Below are 27,451 nucleotides of genomic sequence, written 5' to 3'. Positions count from 1 at the left end.
TCTCAAACCATTGGAGAGTTTTTAGGACATGAGGTTAGAACACGTGATGGATCGATCCAGACTCGTGTGTTGTCGGACTGAAGCTCAGCCTGATTAAACGTCGCGTCACAAAAATAATAATTTGGTAGGACATCCAAAAATAGTCGCCCTGGTTACCAGATGGCTGGTTCGGTGTCCAACGTGTCAACAACCACCACAGACGCTGGAGGTGGGGCTTCTCCTTTCTAATTTTCTAATTCAACTCGTCTGATTCGCAGGAACTCACGCAGAGAAAACCAAAAAAATTAAATGTAAACCTGTTTATTTTGTCATTTTGCTCTACGGTAGTGTCAGGAAGCACTCCTGCTGCGGCGTTGAACCATCGATTAGTACAATCCAGAAACGTCTTTAGTTCAACAGTATCAAAGATGCGACTGACCAAAACCCATAAATACTTCTGCCTCCAACATCCCAGTAATGGAGGCTCACACATGAGCAACAATCCTCTTAGAGGAAAACAAAAACGCTGATGTCGACTCTGCGACAGCACACACGCACACGCACCCACAACAGAACAAACAAGAGTAAAAGAAAACAAACAAAAATGTTCCCATGTTATTAAAGATGCTATACATTTGGGATGATATGCACATATTCGGTTCTGCCTTCCCCTAAAAAAAACAAAAGTTCTCCGGCAAACTGAAGCAGCTGCAGGGTCGAGCCTTCATTTTACTTCGGGTAGATTCACATTCTCCCACAATGCAGTGGGGCAGCAACTTAGCAGCCTCGCCGACAGCCTGCTCAGTCCGTTCGCGCGCTCTATTTATATATAAACAATTGTGTGGGAATAGTAAAAGAAAAAAGCAACTCGTCCTCTGGGATGCGACCTCATCATGCGAGTCTGGAACCAAATCAACGCCACATGAACTGGGAAGTTTGTTACACAAAAAAGTCTCCATAGAAAACTTGATTATTCAAAAAAGGGGCGTCGCTGTCGTCATTTACATTGGCGTGTGGTGATGGAGGCGGGAGACGGAGTTCTGGACTGTACAGTTTTTGGGGGTCCGCCTCAGTCACACATCTCCTCCGGGATCTCGTGAGGGTTGAGGATTCCAGGGACGGACATCTGGATCTTGTGTTTCTCCTCCTGGGCCTGACGCAACGACGCCTCCCTCTCCTCCAGGAACAAGTCCGACGTGTCTTCACCCGCAAACTCCTGCAGGACAGAGTCACGCATCAGAACTTCTGATAAACTTGAGGTCTAGAGAGAACCTGCAGGTCCACTGAGCTGAAGGATTCCAGGACCAATACGACCAAGACTTTTTACACAAACCAAAAAGCAACACAGTGATAGTATAGTGAGAAAATGTTTGATACTGTATCAATATTAAACAGCACTATAAGTTTTACATTTTCTTTTTTTAAGTAATATTTTTGGGACATTTGATCATGTTCTATTTTTAGCGTGGTTATTTTATAGTTTATATTTCAATACACAACGTTGTAAAATTACAACTAACAAGCATTTGTTCATTTTTGTGTTTCAATTCAACTTGCGGCCTCTAGATGGCAGCAGTGATGACTGAGGACGAGAGAAAAGCTGACGACTGGACATACAGGCAGTTACGACGTCGCCAAGAGTCATGTGGTCTGTACATTAAGTTGAGGGGTGTAAGAATATATTGATATATTGCGACATTTTGATTCCCAATACTGTAGCGATATTCAATAGCACTGTATCGATATTAAAAAAGAGAGAAAGAAAAACCCTTTTATTACCTTTGAAATAACATTTTATGGTTTATATTTCAATAATGTGTGTTTAAAAGACAATACTTTGATGTTTTATTTTACAATTAACACTCAAATATTCACGGGGTTGATTCATTTGTGTGGTGCAATTAAACTTCCGGCCACTAGTTGGCCACACTCGTCATTTCCTCCGTGTAAAGCACATGTGTCAAACCGGTCCAGTAAAGGGCCGGGGTGGTGTAGGTTTTTGTTCCAACCAGTCAAGCACATAAAGTTGAACCAATCAGGCGTCTGAAGACAGTAATCAATTAATTGTCAGTCAGGTGTTGCTTGTTTAAGCCGACACCTGATTGGTTAACTCATGTGTGCTTGACTGGTTGGAACAAAAACCTGCACCGTCTCGGCCCTTTTCTGGACCAGTTTGACACCCCTGGTGTAAAGTAACAACAAACCAGACTCCAGCAGCTTTTAAAGCTGATGTTCGGACTCAATTTGGCTTTAAAACAAAGTTTAAAGTAAATACAGTGACAGATACTGGATACTACATGTTGCTCCAGGTTGTTTGAGTCTCTTAATGCACTTCATTGTTTATTGTTATTATAAGTTTACATTTTTTGTTCATATTTTCAGAAGCACTTTCACATTTGATTAGAGAAAGAATTTGCTCATTTCTTTGTTGTAAAAGCCAGAAAAAGTGTTGTTTCTCTAAAAACAATACATTGTTTCTACAGTATCATCATATATTGATATATATTTCGTGATACGTATCATGATTGCCACATTCTTGCCAATACACACCCCGAGAGAACATTGTCATCAGATCTTCTACATAAAACAACTGACTGAAGACTTCAACTCAGACTGACCTTAATCTGGACCAGGAAGTCCCTGAGGTGCTCCTTGAAGGCAGGAATGTCCTGGTTTAAGCTGAACAGGCCGGTTACGAACACCTTCACCTGAGCGCTGTAACACAGATGCGCGCACAGTTACACAAGTGTGTGCGTTTCCCAGCAGAGACGGCATGTGCGACGCTCACTCTTGTAGGTGGGGGAAGGCCGTCTTGAGCAGGTTGGCCACGTACTCCTGGATGAAACCCTGGTTGTTGGCCGGCGTGGAGGGGTTCAGCGTGGTGGTGATCTTGCCCTCCTCCACCAGGTTGAACATGTAGGCCAGGATGGACGCGTGCATGGTCAGACCTGTGTGTCACACTCTCGTTAACTCGAGTTAACACTCCTTTTGACAACCCGGAGCGCGTCTACTGACCCGCCGTGTGAGAGGTGTCGGTGACCACAGAGAAGATGTGCTGCAGGATGTCACAGAAGTAAGTCTGGTAGAAACTCTGGGCGGCTGCTTCCTCCTGAGCCACGTTCTGCAGCATGGTGTAGAGAATCTGGAGGCCTGAGGGACAGAATGATGGAGGAACACTTCATAAATGTGCTTAAAAATGGACAGAAGGTAATGAAAACTGAAGCGTGCTGGTGCCGTGTTTCGTCCAGCAGGTCTAAAGCTTGTTTCCGACGAGATCCTCTGAAGACGTACCGGTGTCAGCCACGTTCCTCATGGTGTGTTTGAAGGCCCAGATGATGGAGTCCAGCACCAGCTTGAATTGGGCCGGCGGGATGGCAAGGAATGCTGGGAAGCAGTGGGAGTTGACGGCTTGTAGAAGGTAGAAGAAGTGGGTGCGGTGCTCCGGGTACTCCTCAAAGTTCTTCAAAAGAAATGTTTTATTTTTGTTAATTACACCCAAGCATTAAACATAATTGGAGATGAAGGTCTGTTAAAGTATTTTACTTAAGTAAATGATATAAAACATGATTTAATTTAAAGTTATATATATATATATATTTTTTTTTTTTAATTCAATCACTTAAGTTCAACATGTTAGGAGAACAAAGCGAGACCTTGTTGATCATGTTTAGCGTGCACTCGAAGACGGCGTCGAATATCTGCGGGATCTCGCCGGTGATGTGTCCGCCAAGTTTGTTGACAATGGTCGCCATGGTGCTGAGGACTTCGGGCTCGCGGGCGGCGGGAACGTTGCGCTGGTAATCAATGAGGACGGCGTCCAAGAGCGGCGGGACAAAGTTCTCCCCGACCTGCAGAGATTCATAAACAAATGTCGTCACTTGTTGAATGAGTTTCTTGTTTTGATCTTTCCAAGACGTCATCCCAGTTTCACTCGCTCACCATCTGCGGGTCGTTGGATCGGCTGACCCAGCCTGAGATGAGCTTCAGAGTCTCTCGCTTCACCGTCCTCATGCTCCGGATCAGCGGCTGCTTCGTCACCATCTCTCCTGCAACACATAAAGTCAAAAGAATGAGTCCGGGTTTTGGTTTGTCGAACCCAGCTAAAAATAAGAATCAGATTCATGGAGAACCTTATGACTCAACAATGTCAGCAAACATCCCACGTTAACTCCCAAAATTGTATTGTTTTTTCATACGTAACTGGAGAGAAATGAGTCAACAAGTGAGCAGAGATCTGTGGAACCTCTCACAAGCACACACACCTCCCATACCATTGGTCTGAATGGCAGCAGAAATATTCTCGCTCAGGCACTTGTAGACGTTGAGCATGTCCAGGTAAATCCGTCCCAGCTGGATGACAAACGGGTGTCCCACCGCTTTACATGCTCGCACGTTGGTCTTCAGGATACTGCCCAGCTGCTTCACCGTCTCCGGGTCTTTCAAAATGTCCACGTTCTGACAGACGATGGAAGAAATAATGGATTCTTTAATTATTTTGTCAGGAACTGCGTTCTTCGTCAGCGAAGGAGTTAATCCTGAGCCTCACCTTGGTGGCCTGCTGGATGATGCTGTCCCACACCTGGTTTGGCAGCAGCATGTACTTCTCGATCAAGTGCTCCTGAACCGCCTGGTCCGTCTGAGCTCCGATCATGTAACCGACGGCCTCGTAGAACGTGTGCACCTGGACGCCGGAGTTCAAGGGGTCATTGGGGTCACCTGGACGGAGTAACGTTTTCAAGTGTTGACGCTGACCTGCTGCGGCTGCAGGTCGCAGATGATGGTGTTGATGTTGTTAAGGATCTCGTCGATGAAGGGCATCACCTCTCCCACCTGCACCTGGATGAAGTGACGCCGGCACTTCTGGGCGATCTTGATGAAGGTGTCACAGGCCATGTCCTGAACCCCGTCGTGTGTTTCTGGATCACAGAAGGGAGACCTCAGTTTCAGGTCATCATTGAAGGCCAAACTGGACTTTGGAGAATCTCTCACCGTGCATGAATTCGAAGAGCTTGTTGACCACCGTTTTAAGGAACTTCCAGTGGGCTCTGAGGAAGCGCGGGTACTGGCCGACTATGTACATGATGTTGGAAGCAATGATGGCCTTGTTGTCCTTCCCTCTCTTCTGCTCGCACAAACCCAGCAGGTCCTACAAGAACACAAATGTTACACTATACCACGAACAAGACCAGCAGCGATCCGTTTCTTTCCACACCTTGATGACAGTGACCAGGAACCTCTTCTCGTCCTCCTCGTGCATGGCGCCGCTGATGGACCCGATGGCCCAGCATAAGGTGTTGAGGTTCTTCCAGGACCACTCGGTGCCATTCACTTGATTATGAAGCTTCTCCGTCATGATTCGCTCTGTATCTGCGTAGTCCAAGTGGGTCAGGTACACTGCATGGAACAAGAAGAAAGGTTAGGAGTGGAATAAAAAAGATCTCTAGTGTGGAGTCTCCCCTCAGTTTGTGTGCCTGGAAAGTCTTAATTTCGTTATTTTTTTAACATTTTAAAATTATATTTTAAAGTTAATATATTATGCCTTTGAACTAGATCCAGTTTTAATATTTCGTTAAACTGAAGCTCTGCACCAAAAAAAACGGCAGTAAGTCAGTGGTGGGTTCTTACATTTAGAAAAAGCTCTCCAAGGAAATTCACTTCTGATAAAAGAGCAATAAACAATCATTACTTGTCTGTCCTGTCAAAATATCATCGTAGTTAATTACAATGAAAAACGTTTTATTACGATGAGTAAACCAATAAAAAAAAACAGTAGACTTGTGGTATTATGGGGGAAATCCCCCCCGAATATAGTTCATGACCAAATTTGGAAGCACTTTCCTATGTGACGTCACAAGTGACGCAATTTAGATAAATTGCAGCCAAGTCTTGGTCATATAGGGACTTAACCTAAAACTTTCTGGCTGCGTTCATGAGAGTCAACCCACACTGTACTGTTGACTGTCACTCATGTGGGAAGATGAAAAACTAATGCAGCCTCTTTGAAGGCATTTGATATCCTGAGGTAAGTTTATTTATTTCCAAAGTGCCTTTAACAGAAGCTCTGCTCTTGCAGATTTAAACAAATATAACAAAATCAGTTTTCAAATCCACATTCTTACCAAGTGTTTCCCTCATGTTCTTGTACAGGTTGATGGAATCTGTGTCCTTCATGAATTCTCTGACCACCTCCCCCTGGTCATTCTCCACCACCAGCACTTCCTCTGGCTTGGCCATCCGACTGACCATGAGCAAGCGCACCTGTCAAGTGGGATAAACACCTGTCAGCGCCAGAAAGCATCAAATATGATCCCCCTTGCACATCGGCAGCTCCCGGGTGGCCACAAGGAGGCGATTGTCTCCCTGCCATTTTACCACAGCAGGTACTGTCATACTACAGAGATTTTTCAAGAAGACAAACATTTCTTGTTGATTTTTTTTGAAGGAATCGTTTATTTTGGCAGCGGGTCGGTTCCACCTGTCACCGAGCCGATGCCAACGAGCTCTAAGATGTCGCAGGCTAATATATAATCGTTCCCAAGAGGATGAAAGGCCAGAGAAGGTGATGAAAGTGCCCACAAGGCAGCCAGTATTTTAATGGAGAGCGGAAGACCCCGGCACTCCCACTTAACATGATACCAAGAGAAAACATCACCAACGAATCAGACCAGGTCAACTAGAGAGTCATGTAATGCACACGTTAAACTAGGCAGTCAAAAATAGACCTGGTAAACCAGGCGGTGTGAATTACACTGAACTTGAAGACAATCTCTGTAAATATTTTGTTTCTCTACCATTTACATGATTCCCAGAGATAAAGGAGCAGATCTGTTCCTAAATGAGGTTAGACAGCTGTTCGTCCACGTAACGTTTTCCCATTGAGAGTTCAGGAAGTAGTACAAAGTGACCTCTCTGAGGTATCATTATCTATGAGCTTTATGACAGAATTTATGCATTTCATTACATGACCGTCATAAACTGGTCTTTTTTCATGATACCATATCGATACTCAACAGGACTGTATTGATTTTCTTTGGCTTTCAAATCATATTGTATTTTGATCATATTTATGAGTTTATATAGTAAAGTAATTTTATTTGTGTTAATTAAAAAAAAATGTACGTGCAAATATTCAGCGTTTGTTCTTTTTGTGCGTTGCAACAAAACTGGCGACTAGATGTCGCAGTCCTCCGCCATGAAATTGAGCAAGACCCTGGCAATGAGGGCGAGAGGAAACAGTTGACTCTACACAGCTTTAAACATGGAAGCAGTTATAACTTCTGTAAAATCTGCAACACCAGAGCAACTTTTCTACATTTTATTTTTTATGAATTCAGCCAACATTGTTCTAAAAGACACAATGATAATCTGTTTTAACATTAGCATAAGGCAGCCCTTCATTTTCAAATAACTTAGTCGACTTTAAACACACATTTTATGCTTTATTATTATTATATCCTAAAAACAAACAGCATTAACAACAGCATCATGCAACTCCTGCAGCCTCCACTGCCACAATAATCATCAAAAATCAATTTTTGGGTGAGATCACGTTATTGAGTTGTTTTCAAAGTTATGTTTGAGCACATTCATCTGAGGACATCTGGATATTGCTTAATATATTGCTGTCAGAGAGACTTCACTCACTGGGGATGGTTAGATGACCGAAAAAGTCATTACTCAGTGACGGTGCAGTGTTTTGGTGCGAGTCTGTGTGTTACCTTGGAGAGCACGGGCAGGTAGAGCTGTCTGCGTGGAGGAACGTCAAAGTGCTGGTTGCCAGACAACAATGGGGATGTGGAAGTGGAGAAGGGACTTTCTCTGTAGAGCTCTGCTGCTAAGTGGTTCCAGTACTCCAAACATATTTTGAAGATCTCTGTCTCTTCCACTTCTGACACCAGTAACATGTAGTGGAGCGCCTGGAGGGCAAAAAGTGGGTCAAGGAGGATTTTTCTAGCACAGCAGCAGCAGCAGCAGCAGCTGTGAGGCCTTCAACTCACCTCCATTAACGTTTCTCTAATGTTCAGTCTTTTCTCGATGAGCTGGCCGTGCTCCTTCAAGAAGGTGCAGAGGAAGAGACTGAGGTTCTGGATGAAGTTTTGCTCGTCGTCTTTCCCGTTGGCGTAGGCCAAACGGATGTTCGTATTCAGAGGAAGCATCTAATGAGACAGGGAAGAGCGTCAATCTCTGCCCTCTGGGTGAAGAGGAGAGGTAGCACCTGCATGGAATGTCCACCCACCTGTTTGAGCTGACACATGGTCAGAGTGAAGAGCGAGACAAATTGTTCCTCATACTGGCTCACACTTACTCCGGCGATCTCGGTCAAGCACTTGAGGGTCACGTTGCGAAACATGGGAACATTTAAGAACTGAAACAGATGAATGAGACGATCAAAATCACTTTGAGGTCGATTAGATTTATATTAAGAATTCATCCATGTACAAGACAAGTGCACTCCATGGTAGTGTGACAGTAGTTCTATTTATACTGACTGGAACATAAATCAGCTTTTCCATTACTACACAAATAGATCAGACATTTTCCTTTTTACTTTGCAGCTGATTATCCTGCTGTGTAGTTCTTAAACTGGCTGAGGAGTTTCGTTTACAAAGACACATTTGACCCTACAAATACAAAATTTGATTGATAGCTGATTGTTTCTGATATACAAGCTTCAAACAAATATCCTCTGTAATTCAAGACTCATATTTTCGTTTTGCATTTATGAGAAAATAACAGTTTGGCAACTGAAATGCTAAATAATTTGACTCGTCATCATTACATCTCATCAACTGTCTTATACAAAAAAATTCTTAAAGCTCAATACAATGACAGCGTTATGAAGTGTTTTACGGATATAGAGAAATAGAAAGACTGGCATCTGTACCAGGCAGCCCTGGGGCAAAAGTAAACACTGAGGACTTCTTTGTGTCCGTTCGTCTCTCCAATCACCATTTGTCCTGGTGCTTGACTTTTGTGGTCAGTGTTATTTACATTATTTTGAATGAGGCTGGCTGCTGCTTTTGGACATTTGCAAGTTTTCAGCTAACATTGTAATAATCTAGAGAATGTTGTGTGCATAAACAGTAATAAACAATGCAAGTACTAATTATAACATATAATATATTTTCAGCTTTACAGACATTTCGTTTTTCCTGCTATACATAATGTTAATGCTTATAATAAATGGACAGAAAAAAAACGATTTGTGATTTTAGTTATCAGATATTCTGACTATCACCAGTAGGAGGCGGTAATATACCAACAATATCGAAACACAAGTTGTTTTTCAAACACTAAACAGATAAATATCTAATCAAAACACACTCAAGTGCAGCCAGCTTGATGTAGGCTTCCAGATAAGACAGAACTTGCCACAACTCATCACGGCCTACTGACCTTATACACAAGTGTGCTAATCAGTTTTGTCTCGAAGATGTAGCCCAGGGGAATCCAATTAAGGAACCGTAAAAGCGTCTCCAGCGTGGCATGGACAAGAGGGGCATTCTGGGAGTTTTCCTAAATGTAAGGAAAATATTGATGAGATTAAAATACCCAACAAGATATATAGTTAAGAGGCTATTATGACATACCATCACAAACTGACAGAGCTGGAATATCTGGGAGAATTCGTTACACATGCTGCAAAACACAAAGCACAACATGAGGTCATGTAAACCAAACTACTTCAGGAACAATAGTATTAAAACCAGAGCAAATCAATCTGAATGTTACACATGGATCAGCTTTACTCTGACAGGCTTGAGCATTAAGGTTCAGAAACAAAATAAGAATAAGTGAATAGAAGATGAAATCAATTTCACTTGTCAATAACTGACAAGGCAGAGAGAAGATGTCATGATTAAATCTCACATATCATTGAATGCATGTGACAGCTTTCCTGAGACCTCGAGCAGATGATGGGTCACAGATAAATGACATTAACATGTTCAACACCCAAGAGTATGAAAAGTAAGTAGACAGAAACTGTTCCAAAACTGTTTTCATAAAATATCATGCATGTATTTGTAAAAAATAAGAATTGTTTTTAGACCAATATCAATATTCAATTGTTTTATGTTGATCAAACATCGCACATTGATATATTGGTGGTTCAGAGCCTCAAAACCGGGATTTTAAATACAAATTAAACAAGGATGATAACAGCTCTGTCCACTAGCTAGGGTTGTTATTCCTGGATGAATTAGGGAAGATGGAGGAGAACACGTTGTGCCAAACATCCCAGAGTGAGTCATACCTAATCCACAAAAACATTGTTATCCATTTTGTTCTTTCTTCCGGACACTCATTGGTTTTTCTTATTCAAATACTTTCAATTTAATTTTCTAATAATCAGAATATTTGACAACAGGTCAAATAATGTACTGAGGATATATTATATCTGAACATTATACTTAAGGGTTGAATCACCTTGGAGCCATCTTTCATTGTTTCATTACTACAGAGAAGAATGTCTGAAACGGCTCAGGGTCACTACATGTCAACACAAGATTGCAGCAGTCAAAACCTCCCTCCGTTAGCCGCAGTGCACATCTTAAATTATATGTCAGGGCCTCTTCGTATAAACAGTGAGGTCAAGAGTGCTGACCTGTCTTTTAGATGCTTGGCCTTGACTTGGGTCATCTGACCACTGGAGAAGTCAAAGACTTCTTCGCTGAGCAGCTTTAGAATCACCATGTTGTTCTGGCAGAGGCTCTCGCTTGTCCGACTCGCTCCCACAATGTCGCTGATGAAGGTGGGCCAGTGTTTGGGCCACTCCTGCTTCAGGATCTGCACAAACACACATCAGTCTGAGATGATTCACCAGGGACACGTTTCTGGCACAAATAATATTTTGCCGTTGAGGCTTAAAATAGACATTCACCCCTCACAATTTAAAGTCGGTCACTTTGAGAAAAAAGGAGTGTGCATGAGTGATTTGGAAGGAGGCCAACTGAGGTAAAGAAGTGACAAACGTGAGCAGACATAAAAAAATGCAGCCTCCTGAGAACAAGCGTATAATCTGAAGCTCCACAGCCTGAAGGCCACAGCAGTGTGAGCAGTGCCGACGTCAGCGGTGACTCATCCTCACTGGCATTAATGCAGAGTCATTGGTGGAGCCGCTGCAAGGACCGCTCACTCAACCATCAATACATATGTAGTTTAACTATGATCGCTCTGTGTCCATCTTCACTCTGGGTTTTGATAGAATAACTGCAGGATGTAGTTTGAAAGAAGGCACTTTATTATTGAGCTGTCAATTGCTGTTAAGAGAGGCATGATTTAAGTAATCTTTACGTATCCTTTAATATACATATAATATACCCAACTTTCTCTGTTCCAATAACATAAGTGCAGCGATACAGTTCTCGTACTATTAGCAATAATAAATGAGCAACAGTGTACCTTCTCATACGTACATTTAAACTCCCTGAGCAATGGTAAATAAATAATAAATCAGAAAATGTTGACATTTTTGAGAGCAATTTTTAATTATCCAATTTCATGTTTAGAAATAATCCAGGGTTCCTACAGTTTAAGGCAAGGTAAATAGAAAACGTTTTAGAAAACATTTTAAAATGAAAATTGGATTCAAGACATTTCAATTTCAATAAAGGCTTTTTTAGATTTATTAATTTATTTATTTTAAGAATAATTAAAGATCCGAGGGAACCCTGTTTATTTGACGGTAGTCGTTTTAGCATATCTCTAATAGTTCTTTATGGATTCTCTGTTGCAGCTGTAATTTTATCCCTAGTTTTAAAAATACATGATGACACAAAAGCAGTTTTCATCTTCGGCCCTACATGGTAACAACTAAAGGGAGAGACAGCATTGAGATAACATTAGGGATCATTCGTTAGTAAATGCAGAGTTGGAATAAATCAACGCTTCAATCTTTCTAGGAAATAAATAGATGACAAGTTGCACACTAGAAAAGGTTAAGTTGACACATGATTTATGTTTTTCATTCCCATTTGCTCCTTCTTGTCAGCTGTGTAGCAGGAAGACTCATTCTAACCAATTGTTATTGTAAATTTCCAAATTGAAAAAAATGTGCACATATCGTGAAAGTGTTAACAACTTTTCAAATAACCAAACAGAATGAGGAGAATGTTTCTGCTCGAGTAGAGAGATCAGCATTCATCACGGTTGAAACAAAAACACTCTGGCTGAAGCACCCACAACATGTTTTTGTTTTCTATAACGAAAGTATTAACTTTTCCATATTGTATTGTTTGTGTTTTCTGGTTTCTTACCTGAACAAGAATCATGTTCAGCTTCCCGATGTACACCTTCTCTTTCTGGAAAGGGGAAACAGTTAATTAATAAACAAAATACTGGAACCAAAATTGTAGACTTCTTCATAATGTTTTTAAAACTGTGGCCAGAACTCTTCATCAACACCACTTCACTTAAACACCAGCACCTAAGTTAGGATGCTTACTCAGCAGGTTATAATCCTCAAGGAATGTGAGAGTTCAAATGTAGGAAATGAAAAGTGGGTTGGGAAAGTACTAGAACTCTATTTTACCAATAGTTATGAAAGTACATTCAAATGATATTTAGAGGACCCCAAAGAGAGAAAGTAAACTACACAGATTAAATTATTTACTCAAAAATACAGAAGAATCATTGTTAATGTTACTCTTAATTCCTTAGCAGATTTGTGGAGGCTCAATAAAAATCTATGATCAAATAATAAAAATCTATGATTTCACCACATGAGAACATTGTTATGATAAAGCAACATTAAAGATTGATTTAATGATACTGCATTTGTGGTTCTAGATCAGGGGTGTCCAATTAAAATTCTTCAAGGGCCACATTAAATTCTGTGAATGTTGTTAGGGGCTGTCGAGCAAAAAGAAAGACAAGAAAATCCCTAAAAAAAAAAAAAGGATATTCATCATTAAGCTGTGACATTTATTAAGCTAAATAAGCTGAAATTTGTACAGTTTTTAATGCATAGAACCATTTATACATGATCATACTTTGACACTACGAGGGCCGCATAAATACAGTCAAAGGGCCGCACTTTTCCTGGGTCTGTTCTAGATTCTCTTTCATCACTCTACCAGTAACATCCACTCACCTCCACATTTGTTGCATCTGAAGAAGTCTTGATAATCAGACCAACAACATACTTTTTAATACCTGAAAGAAAAAGGATATTGCAACATGAAGAAGCACATCTCAACATATTCCAACATGTAGAGTAGCCCGGGGCTTGTTGGGTCAAAGCTAAAGGATCATGACATGGTTGTCTTTTGACATTCATCTGTCGTTGAGCGACTTGGTCAATGTGGATTTTTGCTGCACTAGTCTCTGAAAAATGAGTGCAGCAAGGATTTTTTTTAGCCTCATTGCCTGGGTTTTGTCCTCAAATACAGGTGCAAGAAGAAAAAAAAAGTCAAATGAAAAGTCACATTAATAAAAAATAATGGAATTAGCATTCATGTGCAAAACCATGAAGAAAAGCAATCATGGAGGTGAAAAAAAAAGTATTAATCTTTCTTGTGTCTTAAGGTAAACAAACGGCTCATAAGGAAGGATACAATTGACTTTAGACGGCAACTTATCAAAGCGGCTTACTGGCTTAAGTTGATTTTTTTTTTAAGTTAAAGATGATCAAATTACAGTTAATAATTATTATTAATGAAACATGTTTAATTTACTAAAATGATGCTCAATATGCCATATTGTACATCGCAATTGGTTTCATTTCTTTAGTTGATAAATAAGATTTTAACATGCCAATAAAAATTGTTTCGTTACAAACAGACTCTATATAACAATTGTGGCCTATTATGTGAACCTTGACCTGTAATCAACTGTATAGAGATGATCAAACTATGCTTGTTGTTACATGTTTCAATTCTACTTTATGGCAGTGGTCTTTTGCCAACATCGCTTGTTGTAAAGGTCTTAAGAATTCTCAATAGTAAAGGGGAGGGGCTCTTGGTTTGGTCAGACCAACTAGCAGATGAAAAAAACAATCAATACACAAACGTGAGTTGTAAACACTGATTTCCATGATCTAAATTCAATAAAAGTCAGATTTTCACATTTGATCTACGTATACTATGAGGACTGAAATGATGTTGATGAAAAACACAGCAAACTCTTTTACGTGTGAAAGCCATCCCAGCGACGGTTAAATAGCAACAGTTCTGTTTTTGGGACTGAAAATAAAACAAGTGTCTCTGAAGTTCAAGTCCTAACCATTTTGCAGCTGCCAGGACGAGCCAGTGGTGCAGAAAACAAACCAGCATGCTTAGTGGGGAAATACTGTTCAACTTGGCAACCACACGTCACAACATTTCGCAACACTGACAGCAGGGAAAGATTGCACAATGAAGCAATAATGATGCCACTTTACCTTCACATTGATTCCTGGGAAGGATCTTCCATCTTGCTTTGATAACTGTTTCCAGAATCTGAAGGGCATAGTACTGTAATGTGCAAGGAGAGAGGCACATTAGAAAAGCTGCTCCACACAAGCTCTGAGCATCAACAGTACAAATAAAAAGAATGAGTGGACCGGCCTGATATAACTTGTCAAATCGACTCTTTGTTCATCATGCAGAATTGTTGGGATTTGGCCGTTATACGTGTATGAGCGTTAAGCTGGAACACTGCAGTGGTCCTGCTGTTTCTCTCAGCATCACACCAGACCAGACAGCACAAAGAGAAAACAAGCCATTAACCAGCTTTGGCTCCAATTGCTCTGAGGGGAGTCGAAGGCTCCCTGCGAAATAAAAAGCACTTCTTCTATAACACAGAAACCATGGAGGGTTGGGCATCAACGACAATAGTATCTGAGATTGGCACCATTGTGTTTTTTCATGGCACTATGACATTGTCTGTACGGGAAGAATGGAGGAAGTGCTGGTGAAGTTAGCAGTGTGCTAATGTAGTCGTAGCATATGCATCACAGGTGCACGAGTAAATAGGTCCAGTATAAGGAGCTCATATTGCATTTCATTTAACATCTTGATTATCTCCAAGAATTGAAAACACTGTATTTGTTTTAAATAGTACAACCTAAAATGTCTTTACGCTTCTGCACCACTCAGGGTGAAAGGCTGAGAAATAAGAACTATTTGATCAGGCAGTACCTCAAATGTTGTTTCTAACTTTTTTTTTTCTAGTTAACTATTGAATTAAATGTGTTTGCAAAGCTCACAAAAAGGCTCCTAAAACATGACAGTGCAATCTAAACTAGGATAAAGAGGAATAATAAAAGCCAGATACCCAACCCAGAACCATGTTACCAATTTCAAGTTAAATCCATGAAATCCAATTTATAAAAGGGTCTGTGTGTTATGAGGAAAAAAAAATATTTTTCCCAAACTTTAACGTGAACCTGACTTTGAGATGAACATAATAGCCATTCCTACCCCTGCAAATAGCCAATGTAGGAATTCAATGGTTTTAGGTTTTGCTGATCCGTTTACTTGGCAGCGCCATAATAACCCGATTTGGAATTAATCTACGCAATTCACGCGTCACAGTAGAAATGTCCGACACCTGCAGTTCTTATTCTGCAGTACCATTTCATGAGAAGTTTTTATAGACCAAAACCAAATCTTTACCAAGAGGAAATGCTCATAACTTCACGCTTTGAGTACAGCTACTATGCAAATATGCCTTTCAAAATAAAATGTAATCGTCCACATAACACACAGACCCTCTACTATCCAATTTACTGGTGTGCCATTAGGAACAGCAAGACCAGCCACATGTTTGGTCATTTGTAGGGTGATCTATGTTAACGCACGAAACCAAAACTTGCCTATCTGCACTGGAGCTACTGAATTACACCTGTTCACCTGCAGGGATCATGGATAGATTTGTGAATTAGATACATATTCAGTCTTTATATATTTTCTAGAGAAAATACTTTTATTGGGCTAGAGTGCCTCCCCATTCTGGTCAAGCTGCCTCTTATGTGTAGGGAAAAAATAAAGTATTCGCTCTATTAGCTAGTTTCTTAATTATAATTGTATAAAAGAAAGTCATAATCTGAGACTTTTCTTATTATGGCAAACAATCCAAAAAGCTAAAGTAAGAAGCAACCCTGTCAAGTTACTAGAACATTTGCATTAAATATTAGGAACACCGTTTTCCTTTTCAAAGGTATTAAGAAACTTGCACCTAAAGCCTTTAAAAAACAGATTGAAATGCTTTTATTTATTAACAATTTAAATGTACTAAATTAGCTTTCGCTCTAAACTATTGGGTTTGACACAAGTGACCGTTGAATCTCCAGGAATTACCAACTTCTACTTTCATTTAAGCTGTGTTCAGTTTCTCTCTTTGGAGTCCTCTTAAATAAAAAAAAGGAAACGGATCGTGGCATGGTCCCTACAGGTGAATACAAGCCACCGCCTCTGTATAATCAACCTGGTTCTGTTGCTGGCTTTTCTAATGAAACAGAAGCATTCAAACCAATGAACAGAATTGAGTCAAAGGGAATTTAAAAAAGGGTAGACCTTGTGGAGGCCTGCCGCCAAAGCCTAGCTGTGTCATGGTGCACACGATGACACACCCCTTTTGGTCCTAACACAAGCCATAAACATAATGGAACATCGTGGTTAATATCAAAATAGTCACATCTTGAATTACATTTCTTTTCAATATGATGACTGGAATTATCACTGAAATTAAAGCCCAATCGTTTAAGTGCGTCTAGAAAGAAATGATGCACTTTTACAACAGATCAAAAAGAAGCAGAAGTCAAGAGGTCTTTACCTTTCGTCTCCTCTTTTCCTCTACTGAGCCTAACTTGGCAGATAATGCATTTAAACTACAAAAAATGAAACGGGTTGATACATCAACTTAGACATTAGTAATATATGTCAGTGTTAAAGGTCAATCTTACAGCCAAGCACAGATGAAACAGACAACTGTTACTTTCAGGAAGTTGATGATGCATGACGACTTCTTTCACACTGTGGTTTGATTTTAATTAACATTATTCTACAAATACTTTGTGCTTAAGTTTAATACAGAGCGTGCATTTGTATGAATATTGTCCAAAACAGTCAGGTCCAAATGGGTGTCAATCAACTTTAACATTTTTCTCAAGGCAAGGGTTTTTTTTTTAATCAAAACAAAAGTAGTGGGATAACTTGGGGTGGTAATTAGGGTATGTAGAACGACTAAGTAGATCTAAATAGAGCCAAAGCTATATCCTATTACCGATCTTATATTATCTCCATTCTGGTTTTGAGCCATATAAGGACATAGCAGTTTTCTAATGTCTCAATAAATCACTAAATGCTGTCAACAATGCACAATTCCTAAATTCGTCTTGGCAGTTTTTTGGAATTTTCATTTCATGTTGAGCTTGCGGAGCTGTTTTCATAGGTATTGGGCTGATTGTACTGTATATTAGCGTAAGCATTCCAAATTAGCATAATGCACGGCTCGCAAGACAAGGCTACCGTTGAGAGTTTTCAAAATATATAGGCAAAGAATCATCACTTTTGAGTCTGTCTGTGTGTTTCAGCGAGAGCCAAGTGTGTTAGTATGTGAGCCTCCAGGTTTTTCGGTGGTTGTAATTGCAAAACTGAACTGAGTGAATTACAATCCAGGCTTCAATGTTTGCAATTGAATAGCAATAAAACTGTGCCGGTTCATGAGTGTACATTAATTGTATTCAGTCATACATGTTTTGGACATTTATAAGTGATATGGAATTTGTTGGAGAATGTTTTAACCCAGTAACTTTGTTTATCATTCTTGATGGGTTGTAAAATAAATGGTTTATATTTGAATGAATGTAATCAGGGTTGCACAAAGATCTATCCACACATTTGTTGGTAATAAACAAACTAGTAGTATTAATGAACTGTAAAACGATATATGACGCTTAGTTATTTTGGATTATTTACTATGATAGATGCGGAATGTGTTCCACATGTCAGAACTACATGTACTCCTTCCTAAAAGCAACAGCAGATATACTTTCCACGACCAATGTTTCTGGGGTTAAACTTACTTTGGTGTTCATGTTCTGGGAGAACTCCAGGATGGTGTCCACTCTCGTCCAGGCATCAGGATGCTCCTTTAAATGTGTCAGCACTTCTTGTGCCATTCTTTGCTGAAATAGGAAACAAGAAGCCGTTAGATTTAACTCTCTCATTGCAGTAACATGTACTAAAGATATCATTTACTTTTGTTTGCATTGATGAATATATACTAACTAAGATTTACCATCTCTCCTCAGAGAGTGGAGGTCAATACCACAAAATTATATAAATGTCAATCCTAACCTCAAGTCAAACAGGATTAGTGAAGTGAGTACAAGTGTGAATCAACGGCTGTGGGGTGAAGCGTCATAGCTGTCTGCATCACAGGTCCACCTCATCTCATTTATACTAAAGCGGCTTATGATCTGTGCTTTCCATGTTTGGGTCTGTCTGAGAAACTATCCATACTTGGTTCATCGCTACGACCCACCAGGCGGGATCATGGGTAGGAGTTCTAAATAAACCCCTCAGGATCTGTTTGCGAGTTTGAGATAGTAAAATCACTGAATTGGACATTTGATTGTTTCAGCCACTTCTGCCCCCTCGTCGATTGCGTACAAGAATATTCCTTTCACCAGCACTTATCCATGTTGCATAATCATTGACTTCTATCCACATGACTTCCTTGGGTCAGTGTGCCCTCTTGCAACTTAACCTCCATAGATGTGTTCATGCACCGCCGTACGACATGGTCATCTTTAAAAGGCAACTAATGTGTTGATTTAAGTGTCTCTTAAATTAATCTTTGACCTCTATTGTACGCATCCGTATGTGTTTGTACAAAATTGTCTTTTAATTCAAATATTTAGTGTAGACAGTAGACTGGCAACTCTTGCGATATTTACCCAGAGTACTTCCTGCCTGTGTAGGATGTTGGCCTAGAAAGCTAGTCTAGCAGCGTTATTTACTGCATCTCAGTGAGGAAGACATTTGAAACATGTGAGTAAGTCAAGATATCAGGAGAATTGGGTTTTCACATTGGTTGCCCTTTAATCACACTCAGATCAATATATTGAATTCTGACATTAGGTGACCAGGAGCTCTGCATCTGTTTAATTAAAGTATCTGTCAAATATGCAAATAAGATATCAGGAGTTCAATCAACTAATTTAAAAGTAACAATAAGAAAGACTTGAGAATTTCAACGAAGATGTAGATTATTTGAGGAGAGAAAACTATTTTGACGTAGTTTTTCCAAAGATATTATTTGACTTAAGCTTTTTGCTGTTTTAAGAATTTGTACAATGTTTGACTACCGGTATTTTATTTATCACAATAGTAAACACATGAGTTTACATTATTGTGGAGTAAAATATTTACATTCTTTACACCTCGCATGGAGTGAGAGTTGGAAACCAGCCTGAGCTATAATCTCTTTATGTAATGCATAATATCACTGCTTATACGTGACACACTCAAGTCAAAGGGATTGTTGAATAGCTGGCAATTTTAGTTTCACTGTGCAGGCTGATGTTTTAATGCTGCACATCTAAAGTCTGAAGATCGACGAGTCATTTGTGAACTCTGTAAACAAGCGATACATAAAATAACAATGTGATGGACACAAAGGTGACAGGGAAATAAATATGTCCACTTTGATCCATTTATTTGTGTACAGTATTTTAAGAATGGTCTTGGAAAACCGTTTTTGGTTTACACGTCAAAGTGACAGGCTTAGTTGTGTTTTTTTTTTTTTTCTACAATGTGGGTCAAAGGTTTATTATGTGCTATTTAAAAATCCATTCTCTATCAGTTTTACACATTTGCCGAGGCACACTCAAATCAGGTGACGTTATCAGCTGTGCGACTTACCTGTGGACCCACCCCATGATATAGACAGTTCACCACATTATCCAGCAGGTTGATATCCAGTTTCTGGTTGAAGTCCAGCAGCTGTTGTGCTGCATGGTCCGCTAACATTGTCATAATTGCTGGCATAGAGCTCTGAAACGAGGACAGCAGTGAGGGTGGAGGGGGTCATGAGCACATATTCAACAGGCAAAGTCATGAGCATCATGTTTTGAAACAATTCCAAACAGCTGACCATGTCACAAACATCGCTATTGCATCCTGCAGAGGTGGGAGGGATAATGTTGCTACGATTACAGTACATTAGTGGCAGACCTACACACGATCTGGGCTTTACTGACACGAAACCGTCCAAACTCTGAGTTGTATGTATATCATAACCGATAGATAGTACTATAGTAATCCCTTGGGAAGGTTCCTTTGGACAATTACAAATGAAACAAGTCTTTAAGCTGAGTCGAGCCATTGTGGATTAAACAGTTGGCCCAATGTTATAATTAAAATCCAGTCTGGGATTGAACCTGATCAAGTCTCCAGTCAGGTGAGCAGACAAAGAGTCTTAAATACATTCAGGGTGATCCAAACCACGTGTGGGAGATACTGGTCTACGTCACAGTGTTTACATCTGTAGGTGAGCTAGCTCACTCGTCGGCTCTCTCTCTCTGACCACAAGAAAGACGAGGCATAAATAATGTATCAGGAAGTGTTGACCAACAACTTCAATGACTTGTAGCACACATTATTGATGCGGCTGTATTTATAGCTGCAGAGATGACACAAGGATCGCCAGCACCGACTACAACAACCACTCCCACTTGACTCCAGAAATGCTCTGAAGGGACGCACGTCTGAACAGACTACACTCAAAACAAAACTTAACATTCGCAAGAAGTAGTATACTTGAATTTCACTTCAGTATGAGTTTAAGTTTAGTGACTAAGGTATATGTACTAGTAGTGCATTGTTTTTATTACTTATTTGGACTAGATTTGTAACATTTTAAGTAAAGATTAAGCTTCCCCGGGCATACTCTGACCACTACGCCTCCATACGTCACCAGTAGATTCCAGATGTACATTACATATTTTCCCCCAGCAGATGCATTAGGCATCAACGCAAGAAAGTCAAGGTCACAGCCATGTTTACTATTCCTATAGGATCTTGATTAATAAAAACGACAGGTTAAATGTTTCTATTTTTGCGTGCATGTCTTTAAGGAACATTAAGGTAATGCAAAATTAGATTACATACTATTTACTATAAACTTGGACACTGACACTACACGATCATACACATGTAGATGTTTAATGGGGTAATAACACAAAAGCAAATGGGTGTTTCTAACAATAACACCAAAAAGTCTTCCTTTCTGCCAATCATCACCCACTCCCATAATCCTTTGCACAGTTTACTTCTGGACACAACACAATACAGTTGCCCAAATAAATAAAAAAAAGTAGTATACTGTACATTCCATAAAGTATACTATTTTCAAGTACAGTATGTCAAAAGTAAACTTCAAGCATACTACTTCAATTTTAGAATAAAATAAGTATACTCATAGTTCAATTCAATATACAAAAGGAACGTCTCTACACTCAGAACAAAAAGTATGATCATTTCGGTTTCGTTTCGAGGACATACTTGGGTGAAGTTGGAGCGAGGAGCACCTTAGCAACATCAACTTGACACCCGCTCATCTCACACACACACGCACACACACACACATGCACGTACACACGGTGATGCTGTGGTGGGAGAGGCATCCATTCAATCATTCACCCCGTCAGTCGAACCTTCCACCGGTACACGACTCCAAACCTTATTACAACACTTTCTCTACCGGACAGCTAATCCTTCGCTAAGAACTACATGCTAACAAGCAACCCGGACGTTTTTATTTTCTTTTTATCTACAACCAATTCTCAATTTGAGCGCCATTAATGCTAACATTTTTAAACACAACTTATGTCTACTTAAATGCATTTTTTTTAATGGTTTAACTTTAAAGCAGCACGCCAAGCACTTCACCACGGTTTACCTACCTAAAGTCCGAAGGGTCTGACTGAAAAAAAGTGCCCGGAAAAAACCTTTACGATTGAGTATTTTTTCAAGATCAAGGATGATTTTAAAAGATTTTTCTGCAGCGGTGGTACAGCTCCGGGGATGACGGGCTGCTGTGGACCAATGATGGCAGACCTACTATCACGGCACGAATATGTCGCTCCGATACATGTTTCCAGAATCAAAGTAAAACCGTAATTCACTTAATATTATGTTTTCCTGGTGATTTTCCAGCGGGGCGGTGAGGAGGTTGTGTGCCTGCGCCTCTTCTCCTCTCTCAAGCCACTAACTCGTAACCGGTTGAAACCGGTTCAGACTGGGAGATTCCATCTCGGTTTAGTTTTCAGCCGATGGCGCCGCGTAAAGTTTGGACTGAGGTCACGCCCATGGAGCGTGGCGATTGGTCGACGTGGCGGAGGAGACTACCCTGCCGCGCTCCCATTGGTCCGCGGACACGTCAGTCTATTTCAATTCACTCAAGCGCCCACGCTGCCACTCCACCCGGAGAGGAAAAGAGGGCAGACTCTCGTGCAGAGCGGACTCGTCCACACAGACGTGGATACTTTATTATATATCTTTATTTAAACACGCGTTCGAACCTTAACTTTTATGACAGCTTTTTGGCATAAATAGACCCGAGTCTTTTTTCCAGGTGCCTCGGTTTTTTTCGACATTTATTTACAAAAAACAGAAAAACACGTTAGTTTTGTCTTCGCCGAGATTTTGTCCTTCAGTCACTTTGTGTCGTCACGTGACAGTGAACGAGAGTTCAAGAAAACGTGTTTATTATATTTTTATAATCCTGTACATTTTCAATATGGATGACAACGCCTTGAAACTTCCAATAGAGAATTAAAAAAAAAAAGTCTCAGGATTTTTTTTTTTTACTTTTAATGCGCCACAAAAACGCAGATCCACGCAGGTAGAGCGTCTGTGGAATGATGATCATTCACTTGCCTGTTGCTTGTAAGCTGGTAATTTTCCACCAGCCACGAGTGGGCGTGGCTACACGAGCATGAACGCATGGGGTTAGACTAGAGAGGGAGAGAAAAAAAAGCGGACCTGGAACAGAACCGGGTCGCATGAGGGGCGCAGATTCAGAAGCGACCCCCCCCCCCTGACACTGTAATGCCAAGATGGTGCATGAGCAAGGCATCTGGGATTCGAACGTGGAGTCAAAAGTGTGGGGGGTGTGTGTGTGTGTGTGTGCGACTATGACAGCAGCGTCTCTCTGTGCGCGCTCCCGCGGTGGCGCGCGCCGCTTGATGGAAAAATACTGGATATTGGTGGAGACTGAACAACCCACGGAAGTCACTGCGAGGGTTTTTTTTTTTTTTTTCTCGAAGGGCGTTTGGAGTCTTTACCCAGCAACACCGTGCACCTTCTCAAACACACGTGTGAAACACTATTCATGCCATCTTTTTTAATTTTTTATGAACGATCTCATTTATCACGGTGTTAAATTAGAATGACCGAAGGGCCCCTGAGCAAAGACAACATCTGCAGGTGCAGCTGCAGCACTTGAGCTGACTTTCCCTCACGACACGTGCTTTCAAGATGGATTAAATGTTTTTTTTCTTGCTTTCTATGCTCTGGTGCATGATACTAGTTTATTTAGTTTATTATAGATGATAAATAGTCAGTTACATTTAAATATACATCATTTTAAAACAGAAAATCAAACACACTTTGTAATTACTGTTCAGTTTTATTTATTTATTATTATAGCTTTATAATTTTTATATATTATTGTTTTTTTAAAGTATTTATTGTAGTATTGGTTTTGTGTAGAGTTGTGTACTATACTTATTGTATTGTGTTTCATTGTTTCCCAATGTGGGAAGAATAAAGGTGTATCAATCAATGACTGACCCTAAATCTTTATTTATTTATTTATTATTATAGCTTTATAATTATTATATATTACTGTTTGTGTTTGTTTTTTTAAATTATGTTTTTAATGTAGTGTTGGTTTTGTGTAGAGTTGTGTACTATACTTATTGTATTGTGTTACATTGTTTCCCAATGTGGGACGAATATAGGTGTATCAATCAATGACTGACCCTAAATCTTTATTTATTTATTTATTATAGTTTTAGCAGCTGTTCCTGGTCGTAACTGCCAGCTTAGTCATCCACGTGTATGGCTTTTAACTGCTGCTGTGAAAGGGTTCAGATGTCTTAAAAACTAGCATAGAGCAGAAAACCTGACAAAACACAGTACACAAATACTAAAGGAAATAAAGTGTGACTCGGTTTAGGGTTTTAAAGATAAGATAAGTAGTATTTAAACAACAATACTGTCTATCTTACGCATGTTTTGTTTTTTGCAGTACATAAGTGTCAAATTGTTGTTTTGTGTTTACAAACAGTCATGTTAAACTATGTTCTTGCTGGATGTATTTCCCAAAGCGAATCTTTTTTATTTTTACTTCGACAAAGATAAACGTGACCATCAATTCTAAAGTTCTCTCAAACCAAGTGCGAGAAATGTCATCGATAACAGGAAGAGAATATTGTTGGTGGGGGGTCACTAGGAGAACTGGGATGCTAATGCAGTTGGTAAATAGAGGCCATTGTTTACTTTTGTAACTGCAGGTATTCCACATGACAGCGGCTTCTACAGTAAATATTAGAGTGGGCGTGGCTTTATGTTTGACTGACACCATTCTGAATACTACGAAGTTGATAGTAGATACAAAAAAAAGTTTTCCTCTTTCCTTTCACTCAGTGCCGTACCCACGATTTATCAATTCATCTCTTTGGGGTTTTGGACTGTGGGAGGAAAAGGGAGTGCCCAGAGGAGACCCACACAAATATGGGCTGGAAAATAAAATGACCTCAAGCCTGAATAAAACCTTGTTCAATCTGGATAGATCTCCTGCTACTGTATAGGGATCTGAATATAGGAATTTCAATCTGTCCTAGGAAAAATAGGAATTCTACCAGGACAATCTTCATTTCTAATAGGGGAAATTCAGTAATAAAACCCTAACCTCAACCCCAACCCTAACCCTAACCCTAACCCTAACCCTAACCCTAACCCTAACCCTAACCCTAACCCTAACCTTAACCAATATCAATATTAAGATCCCAGTTCAGTAGCAGGATTCTTCCAATCTGTACTGTGACATATATATTGACCATTATTGTAAGTAAGTAAGTAAGTAATCTATATTTATAGAGCGCTTTTCCAGACCAGGGTCACAAAGCGCTGAAACAAACAAAATAATACCCAATAAAATATATACTTAAAAGGTCAAGATAACACCGAGAATAACACTGGAGTTCCAGAAAATGAGGGAAAAGCCTGAACAAATAAAAACGTCTTAAGATGTTTCTTGAAGGTGCTTATTTTGTTCAATCATTTTTATTTATATTATTAATTTGGTTCATTATCATTGTTTTTATTGTGTTGACTATTGTTGTTGTTATTGTTGTTAATATTTATACTGTATGTCCTACTATAATGTACTTATATGGTTAATCATTGTTTCGTGAACTGCTGTGTCAACCTAAATTTAACCAACGGGGAAAGAATCTTATCTTATCTCTTAACTTCTTGCTGTGCGGTCGACGCAGAAACCACCTCTTCTCCAAAGACCAATGAAGTTTAATGAAAGGAAGAAAATGTTACTTTATATGACATGAAGATCAGATTCAAAATAGAAAGAGAGTTTCAAAACACTTAGAAATAAATCATCTCCATGATATAATTGCTTATCAGTTTAACTTCCATTGATTTAGAAAAGCTTTAATAGTTAGATTAACGCGGATCATTTACTTTGCACAATTGCCATAACATTATGACCGTCTACTTGTTGATGTGTAGCTCTTTCTTTTGCATCTCTTGGCCGGTGTCTGCACAGGACCTTAACAAATATCATGTCGTTTTCATGCTGTCTTCTGGTGCTTCTCAAGTAAACACGTCAACTTAATCACTCGAGAGCAAGTCACATGATCTGTGGGTGAAAGTGTGACTTTCCAACTGGTTCGGTTTATCATTTACACGACAAGGTGTGATCCTGGCGCTTAAAAGTCGAATTTTGGTACCGAAACAACGTCTTGAAGGAAGAAGAAGATAATCATCATTTCCATGTTAATGAAAGTGAAACGCTCTGGATCGGCGAGGTGAAGAAAAGTCCACCGAGCACTGAGTCTGAGAGTCGAGTGATGGAATTTATTGTTGTGCACTTGTGAAGTTTTGGGGGCGAGCACCCTTCGCTCGACCCACAGCTGGTTAAATCTTGTTCTGTCTGGTTGGGAGGTGGTGGGCCATTTACATATTTCATCATTGCACCATACCAGGGGGCAGAGCTGCAGGCGGCGGTTGGAGCGATTAGTCAGGCCTGGATCCTCTGCTCGGCCAGTTCCTGTCCATAGAACCGAAAAGAAAAGTTTTCCTAACTCACATGTTTGTTTATCTAAGTTGAGTTTGGGGTTTTTTTCAGCATAGATTTCTGGATTAGTTCCTACACATTAAGAATTCTTCTAAATAATTCATATAATACAGTACTTTTATTAATTATCAGAAAGGATTCTGTCCACGTGGTTTTTGTTGAGGATTAGTGTCGTCCATGAGAGACCTGGAGTGGAGTCGCATGATTGTAGCAAAAAAACTTGTAACACAAACGTTTAAACTTTCTAAAATTGTGTCAATAATAGAGCTGATTCAATGGCGTTCTTTGATCATCATGCAGTTCTGTTTACAGTTTAAAAACAGTTATTGAAAGCTCGATATCATCGCCTAGGGGGCGCCATCTATTGACCCTGAACGTTATTAAGTTGCAGATATTAAGAATCACACACACACACACACACACACACACACACACACACACACACACACACACACACACACACACACACACACACACACACCCCCCCCCCCCCCCACACACACACACACACACACACACACACACACACACACACACACAGTACTTTTAATCGTTCAAAGATTACTATGGGTAAGTAGAATATTGTGTAGATAAACAGCGACATCTGCCGTGGAACCATTTCAAGAGATCAATCGTGATCAAGGAGCGACCCCTGCTGGAGAAGGGGGAGAATGTAGCTGCGACGTCACATGGCACAATAATAGATGGATAGATAGATAACATTATTAAAAAAAATTAATCGTCTGAGATTAGAGATGTGATGGAAGTACCTCAGATAGCGATTTACATTTTTTTGAAAGATAAAACATTCCATACATTGTTTTTAATCTTAAATCGATTACATTTTTAAGGGGGGAATCGATATACTGACATGCTGATGTTTCACTTTCACTCTATTTTCTCGCATGTTATATTTTTTTCTATATTAAATTTTGTGGTAAACTTTAAAGGGCAAAGCAAAAATGTGTGTGTCTGGTTAGTCCTGTAGAAACAGTACAAAAAAGCCACAGGTACAGTTCAACCTCTCTGATCCACCATTTTGACTTTCCACTAACTTTAGATCCCCCCCAAACGTTTGACTTACTTATACGGATGTAAGAGTTGTTTTGTAACCAAAGAAAATAGGATAGGAGTTGCACAAGAAGAGTTGCAGAGAGTGAAC

The 27,451-nt window shown here is 39.9% G+C and overlaps 1 protein-coding gene across 2 annotated transcripts; it reads right to left on the bottom strand.

The window, feature by feature from the left end:
• Positions 1–311: 311 nt before the first annotated feature.
• On the bottom strand, positions 312–22,228 carry xpo1b (exportin 1 (CRM1 homolog, yeast) b). 2 transcript variants are annotated; one of them, XM_087802040.1, is made up of 25 exons: positions 21,872–22,228; positions 19,830–19,961; positions 17,987–18,088; positions 14,360–14,432; positions 13,073–13,134; positions 12,237–12,281; positions 10,586–10,767; positions 9,570–9,618; positions 9,376–9,495; positions 8,216–8,344; positions 7,977–8,135; positions 7,698–7,895; positions 6,099–6,237; positions 5,192–5,373; positions 4,969–5,125; positions 4,732–4,895; positions 4,526–4,660; positions 4,242–4,434; positions 3,919–4,025; positions 3,633–3,827; positions 3,271–3,439; positions 2,995–3,129; positions 2,768–2,927; positions 2,598–2,694; positions 312–1,195 (listed from the first exon to the last, which is right to left on the bottom strand). In XM_087802040.1, exons 2-25 carry the CDS (start codon positions 19,953–19,955, stop codon positions 1,049–1,051), a joined length of 3,225 nt encoding a protein of 1,074 aa, XP_087658166.1. In that variant the 5' UTR covers positions 19,956–19,961; positions 21,872–22,228; the 3' UTR covers positions 312–1,048. The 2 variants fall into 2 exon arrangements, with proteins under 2 accessions (XP_087658166.1, XP_087658167.1); XM_087802041.1 differs by having other exon boundaries at positions 4,251–4,434; positions 21,872–22,227.
• Between the last annotated feature and the right edge of the window lie 5,223 nt (positions 22,229–27,451).

Source organism: Callionymus lyra, chromosome 11 (assembly GCF_982586985.1).
Source record: "Callionymus lyra chromosome 11, fCalLyr1.hap1.1, whole genome shotgun sequence".
NCBI classification, from domain to species: domain Eukaryota; kingdom Metazoa; phylum Chordata; class Actinopteri; order Syngnathiformes; family Callionymidae; genus Callionymus; species Callionymus lyra.
The sequence above is the reverse complement of the archived record's forward strand: the minus strand, read 5'-3'. Positions and strand labels throughout refer to the sequence as shown.